Below are 26,723 nucleotides of genomic sequence, written 5' to 3'. Positions count from 1 at the left end.
CTGAATCCCAGAAAAGTAAAGCAATAAAAATAATAATAACAGCTGACATTTCTTCAATGTCTGGGGGTTTGCAGAGCAGTTTCCAATATGTCACTTCAGTGAGCTACAGTCATACAATTCACTAGCGGTTCAGCTGGATTCGGAAGCCAAGAGCTCTAACCTCGCAGCTCAGTGTTCTTTCCACTGGGCCACTTTGTGAAACTTTGTTTTGTGAAATGTGGGTTGGCTTAGCTGTTAAGAGTGAATAGCATAGGTTAGTTACATAAGTAAGCTTAGGTGTGCCTTTAAGGTGAAGCCGAGGAGTTGCCACCCATCTATATAAAACAGATTTGTCCCGTGCGTCGATGGTTTCACTCTGAAAGCAGCACAACTGGATTTCATCACAGGAAAGGGGTGGTGGACACCAGAAACATAATACCTTCTTTCTCACATACAGTAAACAGCAGGGTGCATTAGAAACCAACTTGGCTTTGGCATCACAGCAATTGGGCTCACCCTCTGCACTGGATGCAACTTTGGAAAAATCATTCAACCACTATTGGGCCACTGTTTCCTTATCTGAAAAATGAGATTAAACTACATGGCCTCTCAAGTTCCTTCCAGCACCAGATCTGAGATCCTATAACCCAACAGTCTTTTGGTAATAAAGAGGGGCAATGAGACAGATAGACTGGACTAGACTGGGAAGCATGAGGTCAGGCATTGAGTCCCTGTCCCAGCGCTGCCTGGCTGTGGGCGAGTCATTTTATCTCTCTTAGTCCTCATTCCTCATATTGACTATAAAATGTGGGTTGGGGGTCTTTGCATTATGGAACAGGGTTCTTGTGAGGAAAACACTTTGTACAACACTTGATCATTGTGAGATCTTGGAACGAGATCCACTGCATGAGAGGAAGGCCATTGGGATCCCTCTATCCCCTCAACGCCATCAAAGAATCCTAGGTATCAATCGACAAGCATCTATAAAGTGCTTGCTATGTGCCAGGTACTGTGTTGAGCAGTGGGAATTCAAATAAAAGCAAAATTAAATAAATAGTTTTAGAGGTATAGTGAAAAGCTGAGGTATCCATGAATAATAGAATGAATATACTGAATATGTACCAGAGATTTTAAAGTGAATCTTAGCACAAAGCTGGAGTGTCCATTAATAGTAATCTTAAAAATCTATTGAATATCTATCAGAGAGTTCAAAATGAATTTTAAAAGATTTTAAATAGACCCACATACACTCTTTTAGCACAGTGGACAGAATGATGACTTTGGAGCCAGAGAGGCCTAGATTCACATCCTGCCTCTCTCATTTCCTAGCTACAGGACCTTGGAAAGGTCACATGGTTTCTCTGTGCCTTGAGAAACTCTCTATGACTCATCTATTAAGTCACAGATGGGTAGCAATCTAGTTTTGAGTTGGTATATAGCTGTAAAACATTTGATCATTGTGAATATTATTTTGGAACGAGATCCGCTGCATTGGAGGAGAGCCATTGGGACCCTCTATCCCCACCAAAATCTTCAGAGGATTCTAGGTGTCAATCATCAACAAGCATTTATAAAATGCTTCCCATGTGCTAGGTACCATGCTAAGCAGTGGGGATGCAAAGACAAAGTTAAATATACAGGCTTAGATGTGCAGTGGGTTTCTGGAGTTTCCCCCAAAATCACAGATCATGGTATGATTTAAAATTATTTATTCAACGAGCATTTACCAGTCACTGTGCTACGTATTAGAAATATAACAGGAAAAACCAAATCATCCCTAACTTGGAATAGCTTACAATCTATTAGGAGAAAGTAGTACATATAAAAAAATTAAATATAAGACAAAAAAAATTTAAATGGAAAGCTCTTCAATAAAATTTTCACTTGTTCTTACATACTGGAAATATGGAATTATGGACAGAAACTGACCTAGATTTCTCCAGTATGATATAGTGTGTAGTGATTACTCTATTCTTTGGGGAGTAGGGAGGAAGTGGTTTGGAGATTTGGGTGAAAACCCAACAAAAGAAGACTGATAAAGGGCAGTCAGAGAGAAAGGAGGAAAAACCACGACAAAATAATGTCACAAAAGCCCAAGGAAAAGAGGCTGTCTACAAGAAGGACATGGGACAAGTCAAGAAGGATGAGCACTGAGAAAAGATGACCAGATTTGGCAATTAAGAGATCCCTGGTAACCTTGGAAAGAGCAGTTTCTGTTGAATGATGAAGTTGGAAGCCAGAATGTGAAGGTGCTGATAAGCGAGTGGGAGGTGAGAAAATGAACACTGACTGTAGAAAGATTTTTCTAGGACTTGGACTGTGAAGGAAAAGAGAGATGTAAGACACTAAATCTTAAGTAAGAAATGGTAGGGTCCAGTGAAGATATATTAAGGATGTTTGCTAGCAGTAGGAAAGAGCCAGGGGATAAGGAGTGATTGAAAGTTAGGAGAGAAGCAGTAAATGAGGGGGCTAGTTTTCAAAGGAAATAGTAGGGGATGAAGCCAAGGGCACAAAGAGAGGATTGATAAGGAGAAGAGACATTTCTTTCTCTAAGAAGAGAGGAGAGGAGGAGAGGGTGGCAGGTGACATAAGGTAACCTGAAGTGTTGGCACTGAGGTGATGAGGGTACTCAATTTTTGCAGAAGTGCGGTCCCCTACTAAGAGGGAATAGGGAGGGTAGGTCTGGGTGACATGAGAGAAGAGAATGTGTGAGACAGACCCTGAGGGGGCGCGAGATGGAAGAGAAAGTCAATCACCTGAGGCAGAGTAAAAGGGATTGGGAAAGGGCAGTGAGGGCCTGGTTGAGTTTATCTAAATTTGAACTGGAGCCAGTCAGAACAGTAATAATTGGCATAATAATAATAGTTATAACCACAATAACAATAATAAAAAGAGTTAACATTTATACAGCATTTTGAGGTTCTTTTAAGGACCTAGGTCAAATGAGATAACATGTAAAGTGCTTTGAAAGCTTTAAAATGCCCACCAAAAAAACACATAAAACAAAAGGGGGCAGTTAGGTGGTGCGGTAGATCAAGCACCAGCCCTGAAGTCAGGAAGACCTGAGTTCAAATTTGACCTTAGACACATGACACTTTTCTAGCTGTGTATCCCCCTAGACAAGTCACTGAACCCTGATGCCTCACACTCAAAAAAAGAAAAAAAAACTTTAAAATGCTATATAAATGTGAGTTCTTTAGTATTATTTTAATTGTGGATGCTATTATTATTTTTATCATATTATAGTATTATTATTAATTATTTCCATTTTAAAGATGGGACTGAGAAAGTTTAAATGACTTTCCCAGGGTCACACAGGTAGTTAGTGTCCAAGGCAGGATTTAAATCTAGAGCTTCCCAATGTCATGTCTGTCCATTGCTTTCTCCACCATAATACCTAGAAGATGTCTGTGACAATTATGTGCTTTCTTCCACAGAGGTTTAGCAGCACGTGTTGAGAGCAGAGTAGACGAAGGTCAGGAGTCATCTCAAATTACAGTTCGGAAAGAAATAATTGGTAAGAAGACAGTATAAAGTTGAACCAGTTAACTCTAAGACCGAGACTCTGAAGGGAGAAAACTGGAACCAGAGGAGCGGGTAACAACCCAGGAAAGCAGGGAAGTTTGGGGTGACCACCCTGTGGAGAAGAGAGAGGATAGGTTCAGGAGGGGTTAGGCACAGAGAAGAATGGAAGGATAAGAGGTTATGAAAAGACAGAAATTCCAAAGTTTTAGATAGCAGAGGTAGAACACTTGTGAGTAATAATGAGAGCAGGGATACGTTTTTATATATTTCATACATTATCTATATATCTGAACATATCTTGTACACAGTTGCACAAATCTAATATATCTTATTCATAGTTGTTTGTATGTTGTCTCCCACATTCAACTGTGAGCTCTTTGTTTTTGTCTTCCTTTGTATCCCTACGTTTAGCTCAGTGCCTGGAACACAGCATACCTGGCGATGATGATTATGGTGATGACCAACACTTCAGGCTGTGGCTCAGATTACCTAAATTATGTCGACTATGGAAGCTGTATAATAAAACTCAAAGATCTCTCACCAAATGGGCATCATAATGTTTCATTACATTTTTGAGGCAACAGGTCCATGTGCCTTGTTTTTAAAAAGTTTTATAAATAATACTTAAGACGTTTATATTAGGAGCTTACTCTTATGGAAGTGGCTTTCCAGGTATGATTTTGGCTTAGAGTTTTCTCATGATTTCATTAATGTAGGAAATCCACTCCTCTAAAATATGGAACTTCACTTAACCAGCAGGGAGGAATGGGTTCTCTGAAACTTTGTCTCAGATTGCTGCATAGGACACTTTGAGGTTGAGCGACTTATCCAGGGTCACAAAGTCAGTAGGTACCTGCTCTTCCAAATCTGCCAGACTCTTCTAGTCACTACGACAAGCTGCCTTAAATAATTCTCTAACCCATAGGAACTGGTAAGTCATCAACCTAAAGGTTCCCATTGAGTTTCATAGATTTAGAGCTATAAGATACCTTAAAGATCATCTAGTCCAACCCCATCATTTTACAGATGAGGAAAATGAGACCCAGAGTGGGTTAAGCTATTTATTAAAGTTCACCAAGTTAGTGAAGTGGCAAAGCCAGAATTCAAACCCTGGTCCTCTGAGTCTACAGCCATCATTCTTTCCACCATTAATACTTGGTTTCAGCTCTCAAATTACGGATATATGTCTCATTGGAAATGATGTACATATTTTAAAAAGAAAGTATGAAGATGAGCTCTAACAGACATGGTTAAAACCAAGTGCGTCTAAATAATTATGTTTAGTTAAATCCTTACTTCTCTTTCAAAATGCCGACATATGAGGCAAATAACTTGCTGCTTTAAAATACTGTGTATATATCTTCTAAGAAAGAACCTTCCATCCCCTCTGGGCTGTGAAAATGTATTGTCTGTATTAGACTACAAGATGCATTAAGTTCATGTGAGACAATGAGAAAATACTTCACGTAGAAAAAATACTGAGCAGAGTTTTCCAGGGCTAGTGATTAAATCATGTTGATCCATGCTGAATTTTTTTTAATTACTCAAACTCTCAAGTGTTTTACTACTGCCTACATTCACCTGAGGAGGTTCAAGGGAAGTAAATCAACTTTTATCACTCTTCAGGAGATGGAGGTATAAGGCAAAGTTTACAAGATAATTAAATGGTAAATCCAAATGTAAACAAAGAAAAGAAAGGTAAACATTTGATTGGACAGACAGAAGCTGCTGACATCTGATCATTCTTTCATCTACTCATTCCTTAAGACTTTTTTCCTCCCTAACCACAATATTTTCTTAGTTCTGCTTTTATGTCTGATGGCTTCTATCGGCCCCGTGTAAGTATGGTTGTCCATCAAAGATTGGGGGTTAGCCCTCTATTCTTTTTTCACCGTATGAACTTCCTCTCAGGTCTTATCACCTTCATGATTCCAACTATCAGCTCTCTGAGTCCTAACCCTACACCTCTGCACTGCTTCTCCTTAGAGGTGGTTCTCTACTTCCAAATTCTACAAGACAGCTCTACTATGATGTTTGTATCATCACCCCAAACTCAACCTGTCCAACTGGTCTCCCTGAAGCCCTTCCTACTTCGTAATTACTGTCAATGGTATCACTCTTCTTTCATTGCCAAGGTGAGAAGCACCTCATCTCTCTCTTTCATCCAATGCTATCAAATCTTCATGTTTCACAAGTCATGGAAGTATGTCTGAAACTCAGGTTTTCTAATTCTAAGAACAGAGCTCTCTCCACCACAGCAAGTTTCTACTTTCTTGTGGCAGATTCTCATTACTTCTCATCAACAAACATTTATTAAGCTCCTAAAATATGTCAGGCACTTGCAACACAAAGACAGAAATGAGAATCCCTGGCCTTGAAGAGCTTACAGACAAAGCAGGGAAGATGACATTTACATCTAGGCTGGGATTATTGTGGAATCCTTTCAGTCATGTCTGACTTTTTGTGACTCCATTGGGAATTTTCTTGGCAAAGATGCTGGAGTGGTTTGCCACTTCCTTCTCCAGCTCATTTTACAGATAAGGAAACTGAGCCAAACAAGGTTAAGTGACTTGCCCGGGGTCACACAGCTAGTAAGAGTCTAAAGCCAGATTTGAACACATGAGAACGAATCTTCCCGATTCCAAATCCAGTGCTCTATCCACTACACCAGCTAGCTGCCCCACTTACATATAGATCTAGGTATCTATTGATATAAGATGATTTTGAATGTGGGACAGTAGTAGCTCTCATGACCAGGGCAGGCTTCATGTAGTGCTTTGAGCTAGTCTTGCACAAAACTATGGATACTGAAAAATGGAGGCAATGTATTCTAGGCATAGGAGGTCACCAATGCATGAAAATCCAACTGTCATTTCTGAGGAATAGAAAGTTCAATTTGGCTGGGCCACAGTATACATAAAAGGGAAAGATATGTAAAAAAAACTGAGAAGGATGAAAAAGGTCAGGTTGTAAATGTCAAAGAGAAGTTTATATTTGATTCTGGAGGCAACAGGGTACCCCTGTGTTTATTAAATAAGGACATGGCATGTTCAGACTTGTAGTCGGTGAAGCTGATGAGCAAGGGCCTGAACTAGGGTGTAAATGGAGAGAAGGGAGCAGATGAAAGAGATGTTGTGGAGAAAAACATGGCAAGGCTTAGTAACTAGCTGGATTTGGGGGGTGAGGGACAGGGAAGAGTGGAGTATGAACCCAGACTGAACAAGGAGGATGGTGGTGTCCTTACAGCAAACCGGCACGGGGGGTGGAAGAGGGGAAAGTTTACAAGAAAAGACAGATGTTTGGAGATAGAAACTTCTCCTGGACAAATATCTTGAAATGTCCAGTAGGCCCTTGGTGATGAGGGACTAGAGTTAGAGAGACCTTGAATCGGGTCTGCCGGTCTTCCATTCTCCACTGAATCCTATATGCCACTACTGAAAGAAGCTCCCTGAGCCATTCATACAATGAAGCTGCTCCCTCTTAGCATCCATCAGTAAGAGTAATTCATTTATGCCCAGGAGCTGTGCCGACAAAGAAGCATTTCTCACTTATTGTGCATTCCTAACCCATGCATTTAGTATCTTAATCTGCTCTTTCACTCACTAACAAAAAACAAAACAACAAAAATATATCCTGAAAAAGTATGATTGTGTAAAGTCTCTATTGATCTGCTCTAATGAGAAAAAGCCCTGGAATGAGAGTCAGGAGACTTGGATTCTAGTCCTGGCTCTGACCCCAAATCCCAGAGTGACCTTAAGCCAGTCACACCATAGCCCTGTTTCCTCATCTGGAAAATAATGAGGTGGAACCATATGGTGTCTCTCTAAGGTGCCTTGCATGGCTCCAAGCCCAGGATGTTAGCCCCTTAGGGAAGCATTCCTGTCAACATCATTCTCTCAGAAATTTAACGGGTTATCTAAATTATAAGTAGGCATTCTAAAATGATTTTTAAAAAATATTCACAAATAGAATACTTCATTTGTAGCCTTAAAAAGGAATGGGGAAGGATATTAGAATTAGATAATTCTATGAGATAATTAGAATTAGACTAGGAGTCTAGGAAAGCAGTCCTTAGAGATACACACCCACTTTCCTGATGTATCATTTAGGCTGCTCTAAGATGTAGGAAAATAATAACAATTGCTCTTAAATTTAATGTTTTCAAAACACTTTCCTCACACATAGATGGTGCAAGTACACCTGTTACAAAGATGAAAACACTGAGGCTCGGAGAAGTTAGATAACTTGCCTGTGGATCACAGTTACCAGGATCTGAATTCTGGACTCCTGGATCCTGGTCCAGTGCTCTTTCTACTACATAACTTCTTCACTATTCCTAGCTGCATAGCCCTTTTGATGATAATTTGAGCTGAGTCAACAAGCATTTATTAAGTGCTTACCATGTACTGTACATCTTTGAGTCTTCTGGCTGTACCTGATGCTCACACTCTGGATTAGCAGCTCTGGCTATCGCTACCACTGAACAACTGGGAAGAACGGAATATGATGGGATTTAATAGAGATAAGTATAAGTTTATATGCAAAACATCTTGTGGTCCTAGTGAACCTAAAGCTCAATATTAATCAACAGTGTGATATGGCAGCCAGAAAAGCTAATACAATCTTGGGCTACATTAATAAAGGGATTTGTTCAGTTGTTTCAGTCATCTCTGACTCTTCATGACCCCACTTAAGCGTTTCTTGGTTGAGATATTGAGGTCGTTTTGGCATTTCCTTTTCTAGATCATTTTACAGATGAGGAAACTGAGGCAAGCAGAGTTAAGTGACTTGCCCAGGGTCACATAGCTAGTAAGGCTAGTAAGTGTCTGAGGCCAGACTTGAACTTAGGAAAATGAATCTTTCTCGCTCTGGGCCCAGAACTCTACCCACTGCACCACAAAGTTGGCCCCAAGCCACCATATATTTGTTTACATGTTGTCTCCCCCTTTAGAATATGATCTCCTTGACAGCAGGGACTGTCTTTTACCTTTCTTTGGATGCCCAGTGCTTAGCACCATGCTTGACATATTGTACATACTTAATAATAAATGTTTATGGACTAATCGTCCTATGAGCCAAAATTGGAGCCAAAGGGTGGAAATGGCAAATTTAAGTTTAAGTTAAGGAAAAGCTGTCCAATAAGCAGAACTTGCCAGATTTGGAATGAGCTACATCAGAAGGCAGTGGGTTCAACCTTGCTGAAGACCATCAAGTGAAGTCTGTATCTGCTGTGAACCTGTAAATTCTTCACTCTGGCCCCTTTGTGTGTGACTCTACTTCACCAAATCATTATGCTGGTTCTCATGGCCCCAGTTAAAGAGGGGAGCTTTTCCATTTCACTGAATAAAACTGAGGGGAGCTTTTCCATTTCACTGAATAAAACTGATTCTATCAAATGTGCATATCACCAGAAACCACCATCTGAAGTGATAAATTTCTTGCAAAACTATTTTTCTTATGCAGGATGCAAGGAGGAAAAGGACTTCTAACAGATCACAGGTTTCTTGAGACCAAGACACTTGACTAGATTCCAAATTCATCTGTAAGATACTCATCACAACAGTCCATCATACCTTCTCATTCTCTGTGTAGGGAAAAGGGGAGGGACAGGACAAGTGATTTCATCAGTATAAGGAGGTCTTGGTGAAGAAACTCCCTCTATAAAAGCAGGTCAAACAAATTACAGTCTTAGAGAGTCATCCACAGCACTTGCTTAAGTGACTTGCCCAGAGTAAGAGCCATAGCATATCTGGAGGAGAGAATTGAACCTAGGTTTTCCATGATCCAAGCTCAGGTGTTTATCCACTATGTACAGAGCCAACGGCACTCAGTGCTTGTGACTGGTCATCTACAGTCAGAGAAAACGCATTCCTTAAAGAAGGTCCAGAAAGCCCCTCTGCTGGATTCTTCACATGTTTTCCCATGTATCAAAATGGATTCTATAGGCTTGCATTATACCTTTTTTTTCAATTCACTGAATCTTCAAATTGGAGGGGAGCTGAGAAACATATAAATCCTGACTATCATCTACAATACCCTCTGCAAAGATCACCAGTGATGGAGAATTCATTACTTCTCTCCAACAATCCACACTCCAAGCAACCTATTCCATTTCTGGATAACTCTCATTGTTAAGAAATATCATCTTGATGCTGGCTTAAGAGCAGCTTATCTGTGATTATCAATCACCATTATTAATAATGTGTTATGTCACATGCTTAATTAGTGCACCTATTCTCTTAATATGGAAATAAATTGTATTCTCTATTCCAGATAGTTATGTCCTATTGTTTTTCATATACCCCATAGCACCTAGTCCAGTATTAGGTAAACAGTGTGAGTCCTTCATTGACTGAATAAAGCTAGTATTGGAGAACATATATGAGATTCTGGAGAATGTGGATATCTATAATATTTGCCTGTATATTATATAAAGAATATATTACCTTAGATTTCATGATGGGTTGTACAGACTGTCTAGTTATTGGTCCAACGTGAGTACTGTATAGTGGAGCAGTCTTGTATCATGGAACTCACTGACATGCCACTCTTCAATATAGTGACACTGGCCTCCTGACTGATCACAAACAAGACATTCCATCTCTCAGCTCTGGGCATTTTCTCTTGTCTCCCCTGCCTGGAATGATCTCGCTCCTCATCTCCACCTACTAGCTTCCCTGCTTCCTTCAAGTTCCAACTAAAATCCTATCTTCTACAGGAAGTCTTTCCCAACTTCTTTTAATTCTAGTGCCTTCCCTCTTAATCATTTCCTATTTATCCTATATATCGCTTGTTTGTCTATATTTGTTTGTTGTCTACCCCTGTTAGATTATAAGTTCCCTGAGAACGGGGATTGTTTAGCACAGTGCCTGGCACATAGTTGGCACTAAATAAATGCTTATTGATTTACTGACTGAATGAATGCACACTAGACCAGGAGAGACCTGACTTTGAATTTCACCTTAATTCTTACCAGCAGTATGGCCGTACTTCCCATACTGGCTATCTCCTATACCTAGAATGTTCTCCCTCCTCATGTCTACCTTCTGGCTTCCCTGTCTTTCTTCTGGTCTCAACTAAAACCCAAAGTTGTTATGAGGATCAAATGAGATAAGTCCTATAAGCCTGAGATGTAGTAGGTGCTTAGTAAATGCTTATTTCATTTCTAGAAGCAACGAAGTATTATTCTTTTGCCATTCTGATTATGAATACTAAGTAGGCAGAGTGGCTTTATAAAGCCTCAAAGACCACGGCACACTCTGAATTTCCACTAGTATTGCTCATCTATGAAAATAGACTCTTTCTCTTCCCAGGAGGCATTTGGGGGACTGTAAGTGGTCTATTTTCATCCCCTGTCCTTATACTAATTCTTTCTGATGCAAAGTCAAGTTCTGCTATTAAGCCATGCACCAGCCACGTAGGATTAAAACAAAAACGGAAGTAAACAAATCAGTAAAGAAGGGTAATGAGGTTGGACCAGTAACTAGACAGTCTGTAGAGCTCATCCTGAAATCTAAGGTAATAGAGTCTTTATATAATATACAGGCACATATTACAAATAGCCACATTCCCCAGAATCTCATATACATTCCCCAGAAAACTATATTCCACCATCTGGGTGTTCTATTTTCATTTCTTCAACATGCCCAGAGAATTCTGGAAGAATAAAATACGTCCTGTGTATCTTACAGAGGGACTGTTTGATTTTCTGCCTGTACCCCTAGCACCAAGCACAGTGCCTGACACATACATGGTAGATACATAATAAGAAACAGATAAGTTGTAGGTACTTGATAAATGACAGCATTTTAGAAATTGTCTAAGTCTGGCCCATTTCGTTTGATACAAAATAAATAAATAAATTTGAGACTTAATACAAGCAGGCCTAATAGTGGAGCCCAGGTCTTCTGAATCCTAGGTCAATATGCATTCATTTCTCTAATATAACTCTTCCCATTTATATACTACTTTACAGATCTCAGAGCCCTTTTCTGATACCAGTCCTGCAAGAAACATAGTGTAAATATTGTCATTCTCATTACAGAAATGAGGATACTAAGGCTCAGAATAGTTGAGTGATTTTCTTAGGCCCATTCAGCTGAGACATTGAGGCAGGTGGAAGGCCCGGTGGGTACAGTGCTTCACAAGGAGTTAGGAAGACTTGCATTCAAAACCTACGTCAGACACTTTTACTAGCTACGTGACCCTGGGTAAGTCACTTAATCTCTACCTGCCCCAGTTTCCTCACCTGTACAAGGAGGATAATTACAGAACCTACTTCTCAGGATTGCTATGAAGATAAAATGAGGTAATATTTGAAAGCATTTTGCAAATCTGAAAGTGTTATATAAATGCTAGCTACTATGATTATTATTACAGGAATCCAAGTCTCTGGCCTCCAAATCTACGGGGTGTTCCTAAAGTCTGGACACGTAGGTAAAAATGCATATTTTCAAGAAATGAAATGAATGAAATGTTCAACATTTTATTTAATTGAAATATTAACAAATAACATCTTCAATATGATTTCCATCATTTGTGATGCAAAGGTTGATGTGCTTTGTCAGATTCATGTGAACTCGATGCAATAACTCCACATTGCCTTGCCTATGTGTCCAGATTTTAGGGATACCCTGTAATATGCTGTTGCACACGAAAGATACAGGGCTTTAGCTGGCATGGTTTGTCTGGATCCACAAGCTTTAACCCCTGTGGAACCTTAAGGGAATCACAAGGAGGTACTCTGGCAACATAAGAAGATAACGATCCATATGAGTTCAAGCTTGGGGTTCCCCTGCCCGGTACTTTCGATAGTAACAACCGCAGATGTGTTATGAGAAGGCACAGACAACATGAACCTCGACAGAAATGTCTCACAAACATCCTAATTTCCTTTCATAGGGAATGTTGCCTGCTCACCTACCCCAGTACAAGGTCCCATTTCTCCATGGCACAAGATTTGGGACAGGTAAGAACTACAAAGACAGCCCAGGAAAAATTCAAAGATGATCTACCTCAACTCTGCTGTCTCCAACTCCATTACAGTATTTTATTGTTTCTATATAATTCATTCCATGCATTATTTCTTCCAACCTTAAAAGAAGGTACATTTCACCCTGGATCCTTCAGAGGAAGGATTAGCAAGTAATCTATGAATGAAGTGCCCCAGTGTGGGTGTAACAGAAATAATACTGACTGGTTCTGGGATCAGAAAACCTGGGTTAAAATGCCGCCTTGTGAGCCACTGAACCTCCCTGTGTCCCTATAGAAAGGAATTATCAGCACCCTACTTACAGGGTTGTCCTAAGGTTAAAATCACAGAAGATGTTAGGATCATAGACTTAAGGTTACAAATGATCGAAGAGGCCATTTCATCCCACCCCCTCATTTTACAGATAAAGAAACTGAGCCCCAGAAAAGTTGATTGACTTGTACAGGTCACACATTTGCTAAGTATTAGTGAGAATAAGAACCCAGGTCCTCACCAAATCTGGCATCCTTTCCACTGGATTATGTGTGCATATACATACATATACACAATATACATTGGGGTATATACACACAGATACTCCTACATGTCTAGTATTGTAAAAGAACCAAACATGGTGTTAGAAAAGTTCAGAGGATCTATTCCAGTGGGGGAGGTCAGAGAAGGCTTTTTGGAGGAGGCAGCACTGGAAGCTGGGTAAGAATGTGAACAGGCAGAGATGAGGAAGAGGTTGGGGAGAGGACGGTGAAGCAACTCACCCTACAGCCAGTAATTTATATAGTGCTTGGCACTGGGCGTCTTCAGCACTTAAATGGATAGATATATTCTCCAGGTTCATTTCTGTTGTGTCTAGGAAAATTCCTACCTAAAAAGTTTAGCGTGTAGCCTTTTTCAGAAGAGATGCAAGGAGTGTCCTTTGGCTGTGTCTAATCAGATCCCCCTAGTTCCTGCAACCTGACCCCAAGGATCAACACACATCTTAACGTGATATTAAAATTCTGCTTTTAAATTGTTCCTGCTCCCTCCCCCTAACAAACAAAAACCACCCACTCAATAAATGTTCATTAACTATGGACTGGAGAAAAGGAGGTATTGACCAGGAGTAAGACAGGGTAGCTCAACCTAAGAATTTTTCTGCTGGTGATCTCTGGGATATGGAATCTACCAAAAATTTCCAAAGCAAGTGATAGCCAATAGTTCCACCCTCTTTTTGGCAGTAACTAATATTAACTTCATATAATTATAGTAAGAGTTAGCATCTATATATTGATTTAAAATTTGCAAAGCACTTTGCATAGGTTAACCCATTTCATCCTCACAACAACATAGTGAGGTCCGTATTATTATTATCCCAGTTCTACAGATGAGACCTGCCAATGGATAACACAGCGGCAAAGGCCTGAGGAAAGATTCAAACTCAGGTTTTCCCAGTGCCAAGTCCTCTACTCCATCCACTGCACCACCCAGCGGCCTCTAACTATAGAGTTAGAGCTACAGGTGACCCTAGAACATCAGATGGTAAGACACAGCTATCCTCTAAGCCTCCTCCACTCCAACTACTGACTTCTCTGGCTTCGTTTAAGTCCCAATTAAAATCCCACCTGCTACAGGAAGCCCTCCCTGACCCCTCTTAATGGCAGTGCTTTCTCTCTGTTAACCATTTCTTATTTATCCTGTATACAGCTTGCTATACACACACACACACACACATATATATATATACATATACACACACATATATATGCATGTATATGTATGTATATATGTATATAAAATAGGTATGTGTATATATATATATATATATATATATATATATATATATATATATGTTCGTATGTTGTCTCTTCCATTGGATTGTAAGCTCCTTGAGGGAAGGAACTGTCTTTTCCTTCTTTCTGCATCCCCAGAGCTCGGCACAGCGCCTGTCACATAGCAGGTGCTCAATAAATGTTTATTAAATTGAAATTAAATGAAGACTAATCAAAATTCGCAACAACATTAGAGGCCACGTAGAACTGCAGTACCTCAAAGCTGGAAGGATCCTCAAGGGTCATCTAGACCAGTAATGTCACACTCAAATATAGAAAGAGAGGCCACTAAACCATCCATAAGGATTCCCGTGGGCCACATATTCCCTCTAGGTATAGAGAATGAAGCTTAGTGAGCGTAGGGACTGTCTAGCATGCTTTTATTTCTATCTCCAGCCCTCAGCACACAGTAAATACGGCTCTGTTATGTGATATGGGTAGATTACTTAACCGCTTAGAATCTCAGTTTCCCCATCCATAATCTGAGAATAACAATATTCATATTACCAAGATTACAAGATTGTTATGAGAAAAACAGCTAGAGAGTGCAGTTGATAGAGTACCAGGCCTATAGTCAGGAAGACCTGAGTTCAAATGCAGCCTCAGATACTTACTAGCTGTGTGACCCTGGCTGGGCAAGTCACTTAACCCTGTTTACCTCAGTTTCATTATCTGTAAAATGAACTAGAAAAGGAACTGGCAAACCACTCCAGTATTTCTGTCAAGAAAACCCCAAATGGGGTCACCAAGAGTCAGACACTACTGAAAAAACGATTTAACAACAAATTATATAAATGTGAGTTGTTATTATGATTCTGGACAACTCTAACTCAAGAGAATTTTATTCTTCCTTATATGAAGCCTAAGTTTGTCTCTGCAATTTCTACCTGCTTAGAGAGTTTTAGGCCTGGGTTCAAATCCAGCCTGGGACACTTAATAGCTGTGTGACCCTGGCTGGTCAAGGGCAGGGGCAAGTTTGTCCTGCAATTTCTACCTGTTCCCTAAAACCAACCCCTCTTCCAAACTCCTCTGCTTCTTTCAAAGGCACCATCATTCTTCCAGTCTCCTAGGCTCATATGCTTGGTGTCATCATGGCCTGCTGACTCTCCCTCACCCCACATATCATATTAATTGCCAGTTCTAGCCCTTTATATCTCTATAACATTACTCACATTCAACCCCTTCTCTCTACCTACACAGCTACCACCTCAAGAGCAATGGTGTCAGACCCAACTAGGAACAAGGTCACTAATCATACAGGGGAATCCCCTCTTGCTGCATTACTCACTTGGTTTTAAAATGCGATATTACCTGGTTTGATTATATTTTTATTTGCTTTGTTAAATATTTCCCAATTGCATTTTAATCTGGTTCTACTGCACTAGAGTGTTATGGGCCTCATGCAACCTCAGGCATTTCATTTGACAATTCTGACCTGGATTATTGCACAACTAATTGGTCTTCCTGCCTCAGGTCTCTCCCTTCTCCTATTCATCCTTCACACTGTTGTTGCCAAAGTGATTTTCCTTAAGCTTAGATCTGGCCATGTGACTATTCTACTCAATAAACTCCAGGGGCTCCCTAGCTCAAGGGTAAAACATAAAAACGCCTATAACAACCTGAGCCCCAAACGGAGTGTTCCGGGTTCACCGTATATCTCTCTCCCTCTTAAACTGTGCGATATAACCAAACACGCCTCTTCTCCATTCCTCCCATCCCCCATCTCCATGCACTTGCACTGCCTATTCCCCCCATGCCAGGAATGCATCCCTTTTTCACAGCTGCTTCGCAGAATCTCTCTTCCTTCAAGACTCGTGTCAAGCATGGCCTTCTATGCAAAGCTTTTCCTGATCCTCCAAATGCCAGTGTTCTCCCTCCCTATCTACCCTGTGGTTAACAACCTATTTGTCCCCTTTGTGTTTATTCGGTATATTCTTATAGATATACTTTGCCCCATTGGAATTTAGGCCCCCTGAGAGTAGAAATTATTTGATTTTTTTGTATAGGTGGTGTAGTAGATAGAGTGCCAGGCCTGAGTTCAAATGAGGCCTGTGACGCTTTGCCTCAGTTTCCTCATTCGTAAAATGAGGATAATAATGGGTTGTGGTGAGACTCAAATGAGATAATAATTACAAAGTGCTTAGCACAGTGCCTGGCATATATACATATGTGTGTATATGTGTGTGTGTGTGTGTATATATATATATACATATATATATACACACACACACACACACACTATTGTATATATATTATATATACATACCCACACATACATAGATATATGTATATATAATATATACATATGTATGTGCTCATAAATGTTAGCTATTATTATCATTAATATTAGTATTATTATCCTCAGTGCCTAGCACAATTCCTGGGACATAGTAGATACCTGATAGGTGTTTGCTGATTAACTGAAAAATATTTTCAATACAAATATATCCATTAAACACTCCGACTTTTCAATGAGGGGATTGCTGGTTTGGTGTAGGCCTCTGCTGTTGCAGACACTCCTATCAACCCATTGGTAAAGACCAGATCATACCATTTAAGAGCTTTACAGTCAGTTGCTAAGCTCTCAGAACGATTTCCAAGAGTTTTAGGCACTGAAATGTCAGAACTTGAATCTCCAACTTCGGTGGGATTTGTAAAGTCAGATTAAATTGTGACATAAGGGGAAACTTCCTAAAATAGAGAGAGATCTAAGTCTCCAAAGCATAATGGACTGCCTTAGGAGGTGATGAGTTGCTCCTCATTGGAGGTTTTCAAGCAAAGGTTGAATAAGCAACTTATTCCATATGTTGTAGTCCAGATGTAAGTTGGACTCTGGTAGCTAAGGTACTGTACAACAACAGATTGGGGGTGGGGGGATGCCTTATTTCTGTCATTCTATATTGCAGAGGGATTCTTTCATGTTCAGACGTGTTTGGGCTACATGCCCAAACTGGGGTCTCTTCCATTTAAGATTTTGCAATCTGTAAAAACTGTGCCCCGTAGGCCCCAGTGCCAGACCAAAGTGAACAAAACCCACTTGTGATTTCAAAAGAAGCCAAAAATCTTATTTTCCTGATCTCTGCATATGAAGTTCTGGGCTGAGTCAATAAATCCACGACTGACTAAGACAGCAGGTCAGGGCATGCCTTCACAATTTGCCTCGAAAGTATTTCCAGTCAAGTCCTGCCAAGACTTTAAAGTAAAAAAAGAAAGAAAAAATTCTAGCAACCCCTATCTCCCTGACTTGACTGGCATCTGAAATCTTTAATGGCTGAGTACACATAAACTTGCCAACCTAGCTGGCACGGCTGGTCTGAAGAGGCAAGGGGTGACAACCCTACCTAAAGCACATGATGAAAAAGCCTAAGCAGGAACTGGATAAGCCCAATACCGGTTCATCATAATTCCCGGAGCAAAATGCCGGTCAAGGCTGGATCTCCCTGACTTCAGGATTAGCTAGGCACTTCAAACACAGTGGGCCAGTTCCCCCCTCCCTCCCACTCGCTCACCCTCTTGCTGTCCCTCAGTCAGTCACTGTCATAGGGTGGAAGGACCTTGGGAAACATATCAAAGGGGAAAATGTGAGCAAACCAGGGTGGAGAGAGAGTGGGGAGGGAGGGCTGAGAAGAGGACTGCAATTCAGGCCTGTCTCCCTCCCAGTGGTACTGGAGAGACAGGTGAAAATTCTCTGGTTTCCATGATTTCTAAACCTGACAGAGAGAGGGGGGGGGTGAGGGGGGAGGGAGAGGGAGAGAGAGAGAGATGAGATGCATGCACGTGTATGTGTACATATATATATGATGGCACACACATGAATATATGCTTGCATATATGTGACTATACATGTATTTGTGCATATAGACACATATTGATATGTGTATATAATATACACACCGTCACAGCTAATGCGGGAATTTGTTTTGCTGGACTATACATGTTTGTTGCAAGGTTTTTTTTTTCCTCTCCCAATAGCGACGGGGGGAAGAAACAAAACAGATTTTTGTTATCTTAAACATAAATCTGAACGTTTAATTTGAAAAAGAGAGGGCCCCAGAGATGGGTAACTCCTAGGAAACGTGCCTGACGCAAACCAAAGAAAGGAAATTATTTGAGTCCTCTTTGGCCAAGTTAAAGCTGGAAGGAAACTTCGTCCGTCTCCTCCACAAAGTTTCTCCCAACTCGGCCAAGTTCCCCAGGCAGCAGCCGCCCAGTGTCCGGGATTTGGCCTTGGAAGCGGGGCCGCTTAAGGCCGCGCTTCGTCCCCGGGGTCTGGAGGGAGCCTGGGCGCCAGCCCCGGCCCAGGGGGCGGCGCGGGCCCTGCGGGCCGCACTCACCCGCGATGTCCCAGAGCTGCAGGCGCACCACGGTCTCCGGGTCCCACTGGAGCACTTTCAAGGCGAAGTCCACCCCGATGGTGGCCCGGTAGTGGGAGGAGAAGTTCTGGTGCACATAGCGCTTGATGATGCTGGTCTTGCCCACACCCAGGTCGCCGATCACCAGGAGCTTGTAGAGATGCTCCCTCGGCTGGCTCTGCATCCTGCCTCCGCGCCCCGGCCCGCGCCGCGCGCACTGATCGCATGCCCCGCGCACCGGGAGCTGGAGGGGCGCAGCCCCGGGACGGACCCCGGCGCTCGTGGGAGAGCGTGCGTGTGTGTGTGTGTGTGTGTGTGTGTGTGTGTGCGCGAGTGAGTCTGTGTGTGCCCGAGAGGAGCCGGGGGAGGAAGGGAAGAGAGACAGGGAGGAGAGAGGAGGCGGGGCAGGCGGGGCTCTGCTCCCTGGACCGCCCTGCCCACCCAAGGGCTTAATGCCCTTTAAAACGCACAACTCTGCCCCGTCCTAAGGGAGGTGAAGGGAAGGAGTGAATCACGGGGATGGGACACCGGAGCCTAGCACCAGCCGGGCCGTGGAGGGGGGTGATGGGGGATTGAGGGATAAGGAATGGAAACCCCAGACGCTCTCCTCTTTATTAAAATTTGTATCTCTCCGCTTCTGCGGAGTCCACTGAAGACCTCCTCTGATGCCGCTCTGTGGCCGGGAGGTGACCGTGTGTAGGGGGTGAGCAACCTCCTCCCTGGGCTGAGCTGGATTAAGTCGCAAGCCCCTCGAGATAGGTCCGCAAAAACTATTCTTCAGATTTCTGGGCGTGTTGTTCCCTTGGTGGAATACCAGGGCTTCACCGCAACCCACAAGCTGCTAATCAAAGTCTCCCTCTTCTCCAGAGTCAAGTAGACAGTGTGACTCACTTTGGTTTTTGCAAACAAAATACTAAAGTTCCCATAGGACGGAATTTCTAATCCTTGATCCGAACTGTGTTGCAGTAAGCAAGTAACTTTCTGTGCCTCACTATAAAATGTAGGTGATAGTGCTGACGTGTCAGAAGGTATGGCTAATTAAAATAATTGGGAATTGTTTTGTAAATATAAACTATGTTCATTCAGTCTTTTCCAACTATGACCTCATTTGGGTTTTGCTTGGCAAAGATTCTGGAGCAGTTTGCCCATTTATTCTTCAGCTCATTTTACAGATGAAGAAACTGAGGCAAACAATGTAAAGTGACTTGCCCAGGGTCACATAGCTAGTAAATGTCTGAAGCCAGATTTTAGCTCGGGAAGATGAACTTTTCTGACTCCATGCTGGCACTCTATCCTCTTGCACCACCAGTAAATGTAAACCATAAGATAATTCTACCTTTCTTTTCAAGGACTGCTCTTTATTGGGTCAGTAATTCGCTTTTCTACCTACGAGGTTACTCAGTTATATTTATTTTTGCCAAAGAGAAAATTCCTTAGTCCTAGTAAGTTCTTGGCTATTAGTAAGGACAGGTGTGAAATAGTGGATAGAGGAACACTCTTAGATTGAGGAACAACTGAGTTTAAATCTTGCCACTGATAGACGTTAGCTCAGGGATGGGGAACCTGCAGCCTCAAGGCCACATTCTAGGTCCTCAAGTGCGACCCTTTGAATCCACTTGAGGACCCGGAGGAACACATGTGGCCTCGAGGCCACAGGTTCCTTACCCTTGTGTTAGCTGTGTAATCAAAGGCAAATCTCTTAACCTCTCCGCGCATCCGACAATTTTTAAAAACTAAGGACTATAGCTCAGTTGTTGATGTACATTCGTGGATGCAGTTTCCTTAATGAGAGTTGCCCACACTAGTGAAATCACTGTTTTTTATGAGAAAAAAAAATTAAATGACATCCAGAGAATAGTAATAACAATTATGATGACGATAACAATAATGGACATTTGTATAGTGCCTTAGGATTTACAAAGCACCTCATTAAGTTTCTGATATGGAGGAGGGCACAGACAAGAGCAAAGGTATGAATGAACTGTTTTGTGTAAGGAGATGGGGCCAATTCTGCTTAAATTAACACCATTATTATTGGGGTCTTTAAAAAAAACAGTAAGCTGAAAAACTGCTCTTTCTAAAAACTATTGCATAGTTATCCCATGTGATATACCACCAGCACATAAAAATACTTCAGATCACTATGTTAATAGACCGGCACGGCAACTTAAAATGGTGTTAACCTGTCTTTGCTTCAAATAGTTATTATCCTTTTATGCAGTAAGAGATCAGGCAATGCTCTTCCCTACTTGCCTAGGACCTGTACTAACTTGCTTTGCAGATGATATCTGTCTTGGATGTAGGGCTGCAACAGAGACTGTCAAACAAGAAATGACTTTTGTTTTATCTATGAAGAAGGGAGAAATGGGTCATGGTTGCAAAAACTTTAAAAGCATTGATTGCAGACATTTTTGAGGATTTAGGCTAGGTACGCTCTTTTACAGAAGGAGAAAGAAGTATTTACTTCTGTTACCTGTACTCTGATTAGTATGATGGATCCTGAAGCAATGGGCAGAAGTTGCAAAAAAATGGGGGGGAAGGGAGGGGTTTGTGTTTGATCTATGAAAAATCTGTCTAACAAGAGAACTATCCAAAAGTGGAATGGACCATCTCAGAGCCAGGTGACTACTTGTTAGATAACATTGTGGAGAGGATTCTTGTTCATGTGTCGATTGGTAACTATGTAAGACCTTTGGGGTTTCTTGCATTTCTGAAATTCAATGAAAAACATAGAATTTTCCCCAAATGTACCTTTAGCAACAATTTTGATCTCCACTAAAACATTGTTACTGTTTTTGAGATAAATGATTTTTTTGTCCCTCATATTAATAAAAATTATTGAATTAGGACCGAGATTTTTTCGGAAGCCTGTAGGATGTTCAGTCTCTGAAAGACATTGCTGATAATGAGACTGAATTAACTTTCTCCTTAATTGGTTCAGACCCCACCCAACCTTACAAGGAATTTAACCCAAGCGGAAGCCCATTGGGCTCTACACAAGTATGAGCAGGGATAAATTCTTTGGTTAGATTGCCCAACTGCTGGGCAATTTAGAAGTAAATGACATCATCAAAGTTACATTCCCCCAGCCCCTCATAATAGGTCCACATCTCATTGTAATATTCATTCTTCTCATCAATTGTCCACCAATCAGAGTTGATTGCCAACCTTAGGAACACCCACTCTTCTAAGGGCATATAAACTGTGAGCCCACCGCCATAATTTGTCTTTGGCATTCCAAAATGTCACTGACCCATTTTATTGGTAATATGTTAGCATTATTAATAAAATGATTAATTATGCAGAAATTTATGTCTCTTAAACTTTTTAAATGTCACATTTTTTAAGTCAGTATGGTACACTGGGAAGACCTTTGGAGTCAAAGGATTTCACTTTGAATCTTGGCTCTGCTATTTAGCCATATGACCTTTGGTAAGTCAATTAACCTCTTGGAATCTCAGTTTCATCTGTAAAATGAGAGGGCAGACTAGACAACTTCTAAGATCCCCTCCAGCTCTAAATTCTATCATCTTTTTCAAGAGATAGGTTGGCATAGTAGAAGGAGCACCCGATCTAGAGATAAGGGTTGTCATCCTAACTTGGTCTTTTGGAAGTTGTATTGCATGGGGGAAACCATTTAGCTTGCCTGAACCTCTTTCCTCATCTTTAAAAATGGGAATAACAAGCTCATTTCATTCCCAATAAGCAATACCTCCTCACCAGTCTTGCCCACTTCTGCTCTGACCCCGCCCTCCTTATTGGCAAGTCCCTGGATGACCGTATTCTTGAGGAACTCCAGCCGTGCTTGCTTCATTCCCAGCTCAAGTCACTCTCTGGACTGCTGGACCTCCCCACCAGCATTACCCCCAGGTGGGCACTCTTTCCTCCTCTCTTTCTTTCTCCTCTTTATATTAGGCCTTCCTCTGTTGGAACATAATCTCCTTTAGAATAAGGATCACCTTTTTCTTTTGTATTTATATCCTTAACACTTTGCACATTAGCACTTAAAAATTCTCTGTTGTCATATGGATCTATTATATATCTATTTATCTATCATTAATTATTTTATAAGCATCTAGGTGGCACAGTGTATAGAGTAGTAGGCCTGGAGTCAGGAAGACTCTTTTTCCTGAATTCAAATCTGGCCTCAGACACTTGCTAGCTGTGTGACTCTCAGCAAGTCACTTAACTCTGTTTGCCTCAGTTTCCTTACCTATACAATAAACTGGAGAAGGAACTGGCATACTCCTCCCATATCTCTGCCAAGAAACTCCTAAATGGGGTCACAAAGAGTTAGACACAACTGAAAATGAAGCAACAAAATCATCTTACAGAAGTATTGTGGGAATCAAATGAGAGAATATATTTGGTGAAAATCCTTTGTGACCACTAAGTGTCATATAAATGTAGACTTGATAAGTCATCTCACCTATCACAGTCGAATTTTAAGCTCCTTTTCCTTCCTCTGTCACCCCACCAGATGGAGGTGGTAATTAGGAATGAAATGGTCAAATTAAGATATCTAGGAGTTGAAAAGAGGGGCAAAGGATAACTCAGACACTATATTATTGGCCCACCAAGAGCTGAGTTGATTCTAGTTCCATTTTGAAAAGAAGTCAGAACCCAGGGAAGCATTAAACAGAGATGGAAAGTAGCTAAGGCTGAAAGTTATAATTCCAACCTGTGTGGTAACACAGGCAAAATATCAGGATGGGTAAATGTGTCATGCTCAGTAATTAGTGGGTGAGGCTTCACAGAATCACTGAAGCTCAGAGTCACAAGAAGCTTCAGGAGATCATAGTATCCTAGATATCAACCTGAAAGAGACTTTAGGAATCATTTCTTCAAGCCACCTCATTTTAAACATCTCTAAAAACTGAGGTCCAAAGAAGTTGGGTCACACACCTAGGTGATCAGTGCCAAATAGATCATTTAGTTCCATCCAGCAAAGGTGGGCACAGTAGAGGAAAAGCTTTCACTTTTTGCTTCTGGAAGAGATAGCCAGTTAAGTTGAATAAACTCCTTGGAATGATAGCTCAAGGCTGCTGACACTAAGTTCAACGTTCTTTTCACCACCCTGTCCCTCAGAAAGGTTTGTTGGAGACTGAAGCTAATGTTAAAATGAACATGAAATATTCATTTTTAATTGTGCCAGCACATACTAAACTATTTCCAATAGTACAGCTTGTAAGCTGTTTTTTGTTTTTGTGTAGTTGGGCACCTCAAAAATATTGTACTGATGTAGAATGACCTTGCAGATGAGGCTTCAACCCTTACCAAGGCCTCAGTCAATTAAAAAAAAAATCTATATTTCTAGAGGGCCTAATTTGTTTTGATAGTGGGCTGGTCTGCTGGAGAGATTATAAAAATCCAACCCTACCTTCTAGAAGGTGGTTTATTGGATTAAGTGCTGGACTTGGAGTCAGGGAAGCTTGGGTTTGAGTCCTGCCTCAGGCACTAAGCAGTGTTTGACCCCGGACAAGTGAGTTTCCTCATCCGTAAAACAGAAATGACAATAAAACCTATCTCACAGGATTGCTGCGAAGATCCAATGAAATAATGTATGTAAAACACTTCGTAGACCTTAAAGTATTATGTTAATGTTAGCTATTATTTCTAATTAGATAGCCAAAACTTGATCACATAAAGGGGGAGGGGAGGAGGAAAAGAAACAAGCATTTGTTAAACTCCTAGTATGTGCCAAGCACTGTGATAAGTTCTTTATAAATATCTCATTTGCTCCTCACAACAATCTTATGAGATGGGTAGTTAATATCCTCATTTTACAGTTCAAGAAACTGAGGCAGACAAATTAAATGACTTGCCTAGGGTCATACAGCTAGTAAGAGGCCAGATTTGAATTTGGGTTTTCCTGACTTCAGGCCACGTAAATAATACCAGGAGACACTTCTTCCTCTTAGAATCCTTGACTTCATAAAGGGTTAACCTCATGTACCACCTCTTACAAGAAAGCTTTCCAGATCCCTGTAGTTCTAAGTCTTCCCTCCTTCCTCAAACTTTCATGTATATACTTAGCTATTTCTGTATTCTATGCTCCCCTCCCCCATTGGAAGGCAAGCTCCTTGAGGACAAGAGAGGTTTCCTTTTTGTCTGTATCCCCAGAGCTAGCAGAGTGCCTTGCACACTTAAAGGATGCTTAATAAAGACTGATGGGATGGAATGTTTGATTGGTATCAATAGGCAGCACATAGAATAGATGCAATTCAGAGAATGGAGAAGGTGCTATAGACTGGGTTGAGGCGGGGAGAGCAGGTACAAGAAGAAAGTCTCCCAGAGGAGATGGGTCTTAAAGGATAAGTAGGGAGTCAGATAAGCATAAAAGAAGAGAGGAATTCTTGGAGGGAGGCCTTGGCAAGAGCAAAGTTAGGAACAAATGAATATACCCTGTCCTGAGAATAAAGAGATAGAAATGTTGGAGATGGAAGAGATACAGAGAGATTAGTCATTTAGTACAATCCCCTAATCTTACAGATGATGAAACTGAGACTGTGATAGGTGAGATGACTTATCAAGTCCGTATTGATAATGAGTAGTAGAGCCCAGTCTGGAACTGAAGTGTCCATGTCCAGCAATCATTCTTTTTTAAAAAAATGTTTTAAAATTTATTTATTTATTTTTAGTTTATAACATTCAGTTCCATGAGCTTTTGAGTTCCAAATTTTCTCCCCCTCCTCTATCCCCAAGATGGCATGCAATTCAATATGAGTTCTACATATACATTCATGTTAAACATATTTTCACATTAGTCATGTTGCAAAGAAGAATTATAACCAATGGAATGAACTACGAGAAAGAAGAAACAAAACAAAAAAGAGAGCAAATGGTATGTTTCAATCTGCGTTCAGATTCCATAGTTCTTTCTTTGGATGTGGATAGCATTTTCCATCGTGAATCTTTTGGAGTTGTCTTAGAACCTTGCGTTGCTGAGAAGAGTCAAGTCTATCAAAGTCAGTCATTGTACAATGTGACTGTTACTGTGTACAATGTTCTCCTGGTTCTGCTCACTTCACTTAGCATCAGTTCATATTTGTCTTTCCTGATTTTCTGATGTCTGACTGTTCATCATTTCTTATAGCACAATAGTATTCCATTACATTCATATAGAATAATGTGTTTAACCATTCCCCCCTTGATGGGCATCCCCTCCATTTCCAATTCTTTGCCACTACAAAGAGAGCTGCTATAAATATTTTCATATATGTGGATCCTTTCCCCGTTTGTATGATCCCTTTGGAACACAGTCGTGGCAGGGGTCAGCAATCATTCTTTTATAACCAACTGCCAACCTGTTTTCAGCAGAAGATTTAAATAGGAGAGAAGTAGGAAGTGAAAGTGGAAAAGTAAGGTGGGAACCTTAATGTAGAGACCCTGTAATGCTAGACTGGGGAATTTAGTCTTTTATCTTATTGAGAATGGAAAGCTATTTAATGTTTTTGGGCAAAATGACATCGTGAAAGCATTGTTAGGATGATTAATCAGACAACACCATGTAGGTTGGACCAAAAGTAGGAAAGATAAGAGGCAAGCAAATCAAGTAGGAAGCTGTTGCAATAATCTAATCATAAGATGATAAGAATCTGAACTAGGGTAGTGTCAGTTTGAAAGGAAAAGGAAGGGATTTGTGAGAGGGGCATTTTAAAGGAAGAATCAACAGGTATTATTCACTGGCTAGATATGTGGGCAAAGGAGAATGAGGAGGCAAAGATCATAAAGTTGGAAAGTTTCCTGGAAGTATCATAGTACTAGATTTGGACTCGGAAGACCAGGCTCTGAACCTTACTAGCCATGTGACCAGAGGCAAGCCCTTTATCTCTTGGGGACTTCGTTAGTTTTTTTTTTTTCTCATCTTTCAAATGGTGATAACATTCACACTGATCTCACTGGGTTATAGTGAGAAAAATGCTTTGTAAACGTTAGAGTGTTGTTTAAATGTGAGTTCCTATCTAGCCCAATTTCTCACCACATGTATTCAACAACTACTTATTAAATGCCTACTGTCAACAAAGTATTTTCCTAAGCACTGAGAGAGATACCATTGAAGATAAGGCT

The 26,723-nt window shown here is 40.9% G+C and overlaps 1 protein-coding gene across 1 annotated transcript in view; it reads right to left on the bottom strand.

Annotated features, from left to right (window-relative positions):
• The window catches only part of RAB38 (RAB38, member RAS oncogene family), a 50,130-nt gene extending 31,270 nt beyond the window's left edge, over positions 1-18,860 (bottom strand). Inside the window, exon 1 of the mRNA XM_036746145.1 lies at positions 18,636-18,860. Within this exon, the coding sequence (XP_036602040.1) occupies positions 18,636-18,837 (202 nt within the window). The 5' untranslated portion in view covers positions 18,838-18,860. The remainder of the gene's footprint in view (positions 1-18,635) is intronic.
• Positions 18,861-26,723: the final 7,863 nt, after the last annotated feature.

Source organism: Trichosurus vulpecula, chromosome 2, assembly GCF_011100635.1.
Source record: "Trichosurus vulpecula isolate mTriVul1 chromosome 2, mTriVul1.pri, whole genome shotgun sequence".
Taxonomy (NCBI): Eukaryota; Metazoa; Chordata; class Mammalia; order Diprotodontia; family Phalangeridae; genus Trichosurus; species Trichosurus vulpecula.
Note: the sequence above shows the minus strand (reverse complement) of the source record. Positions and strands in the feature narration are given on the sequence as shown.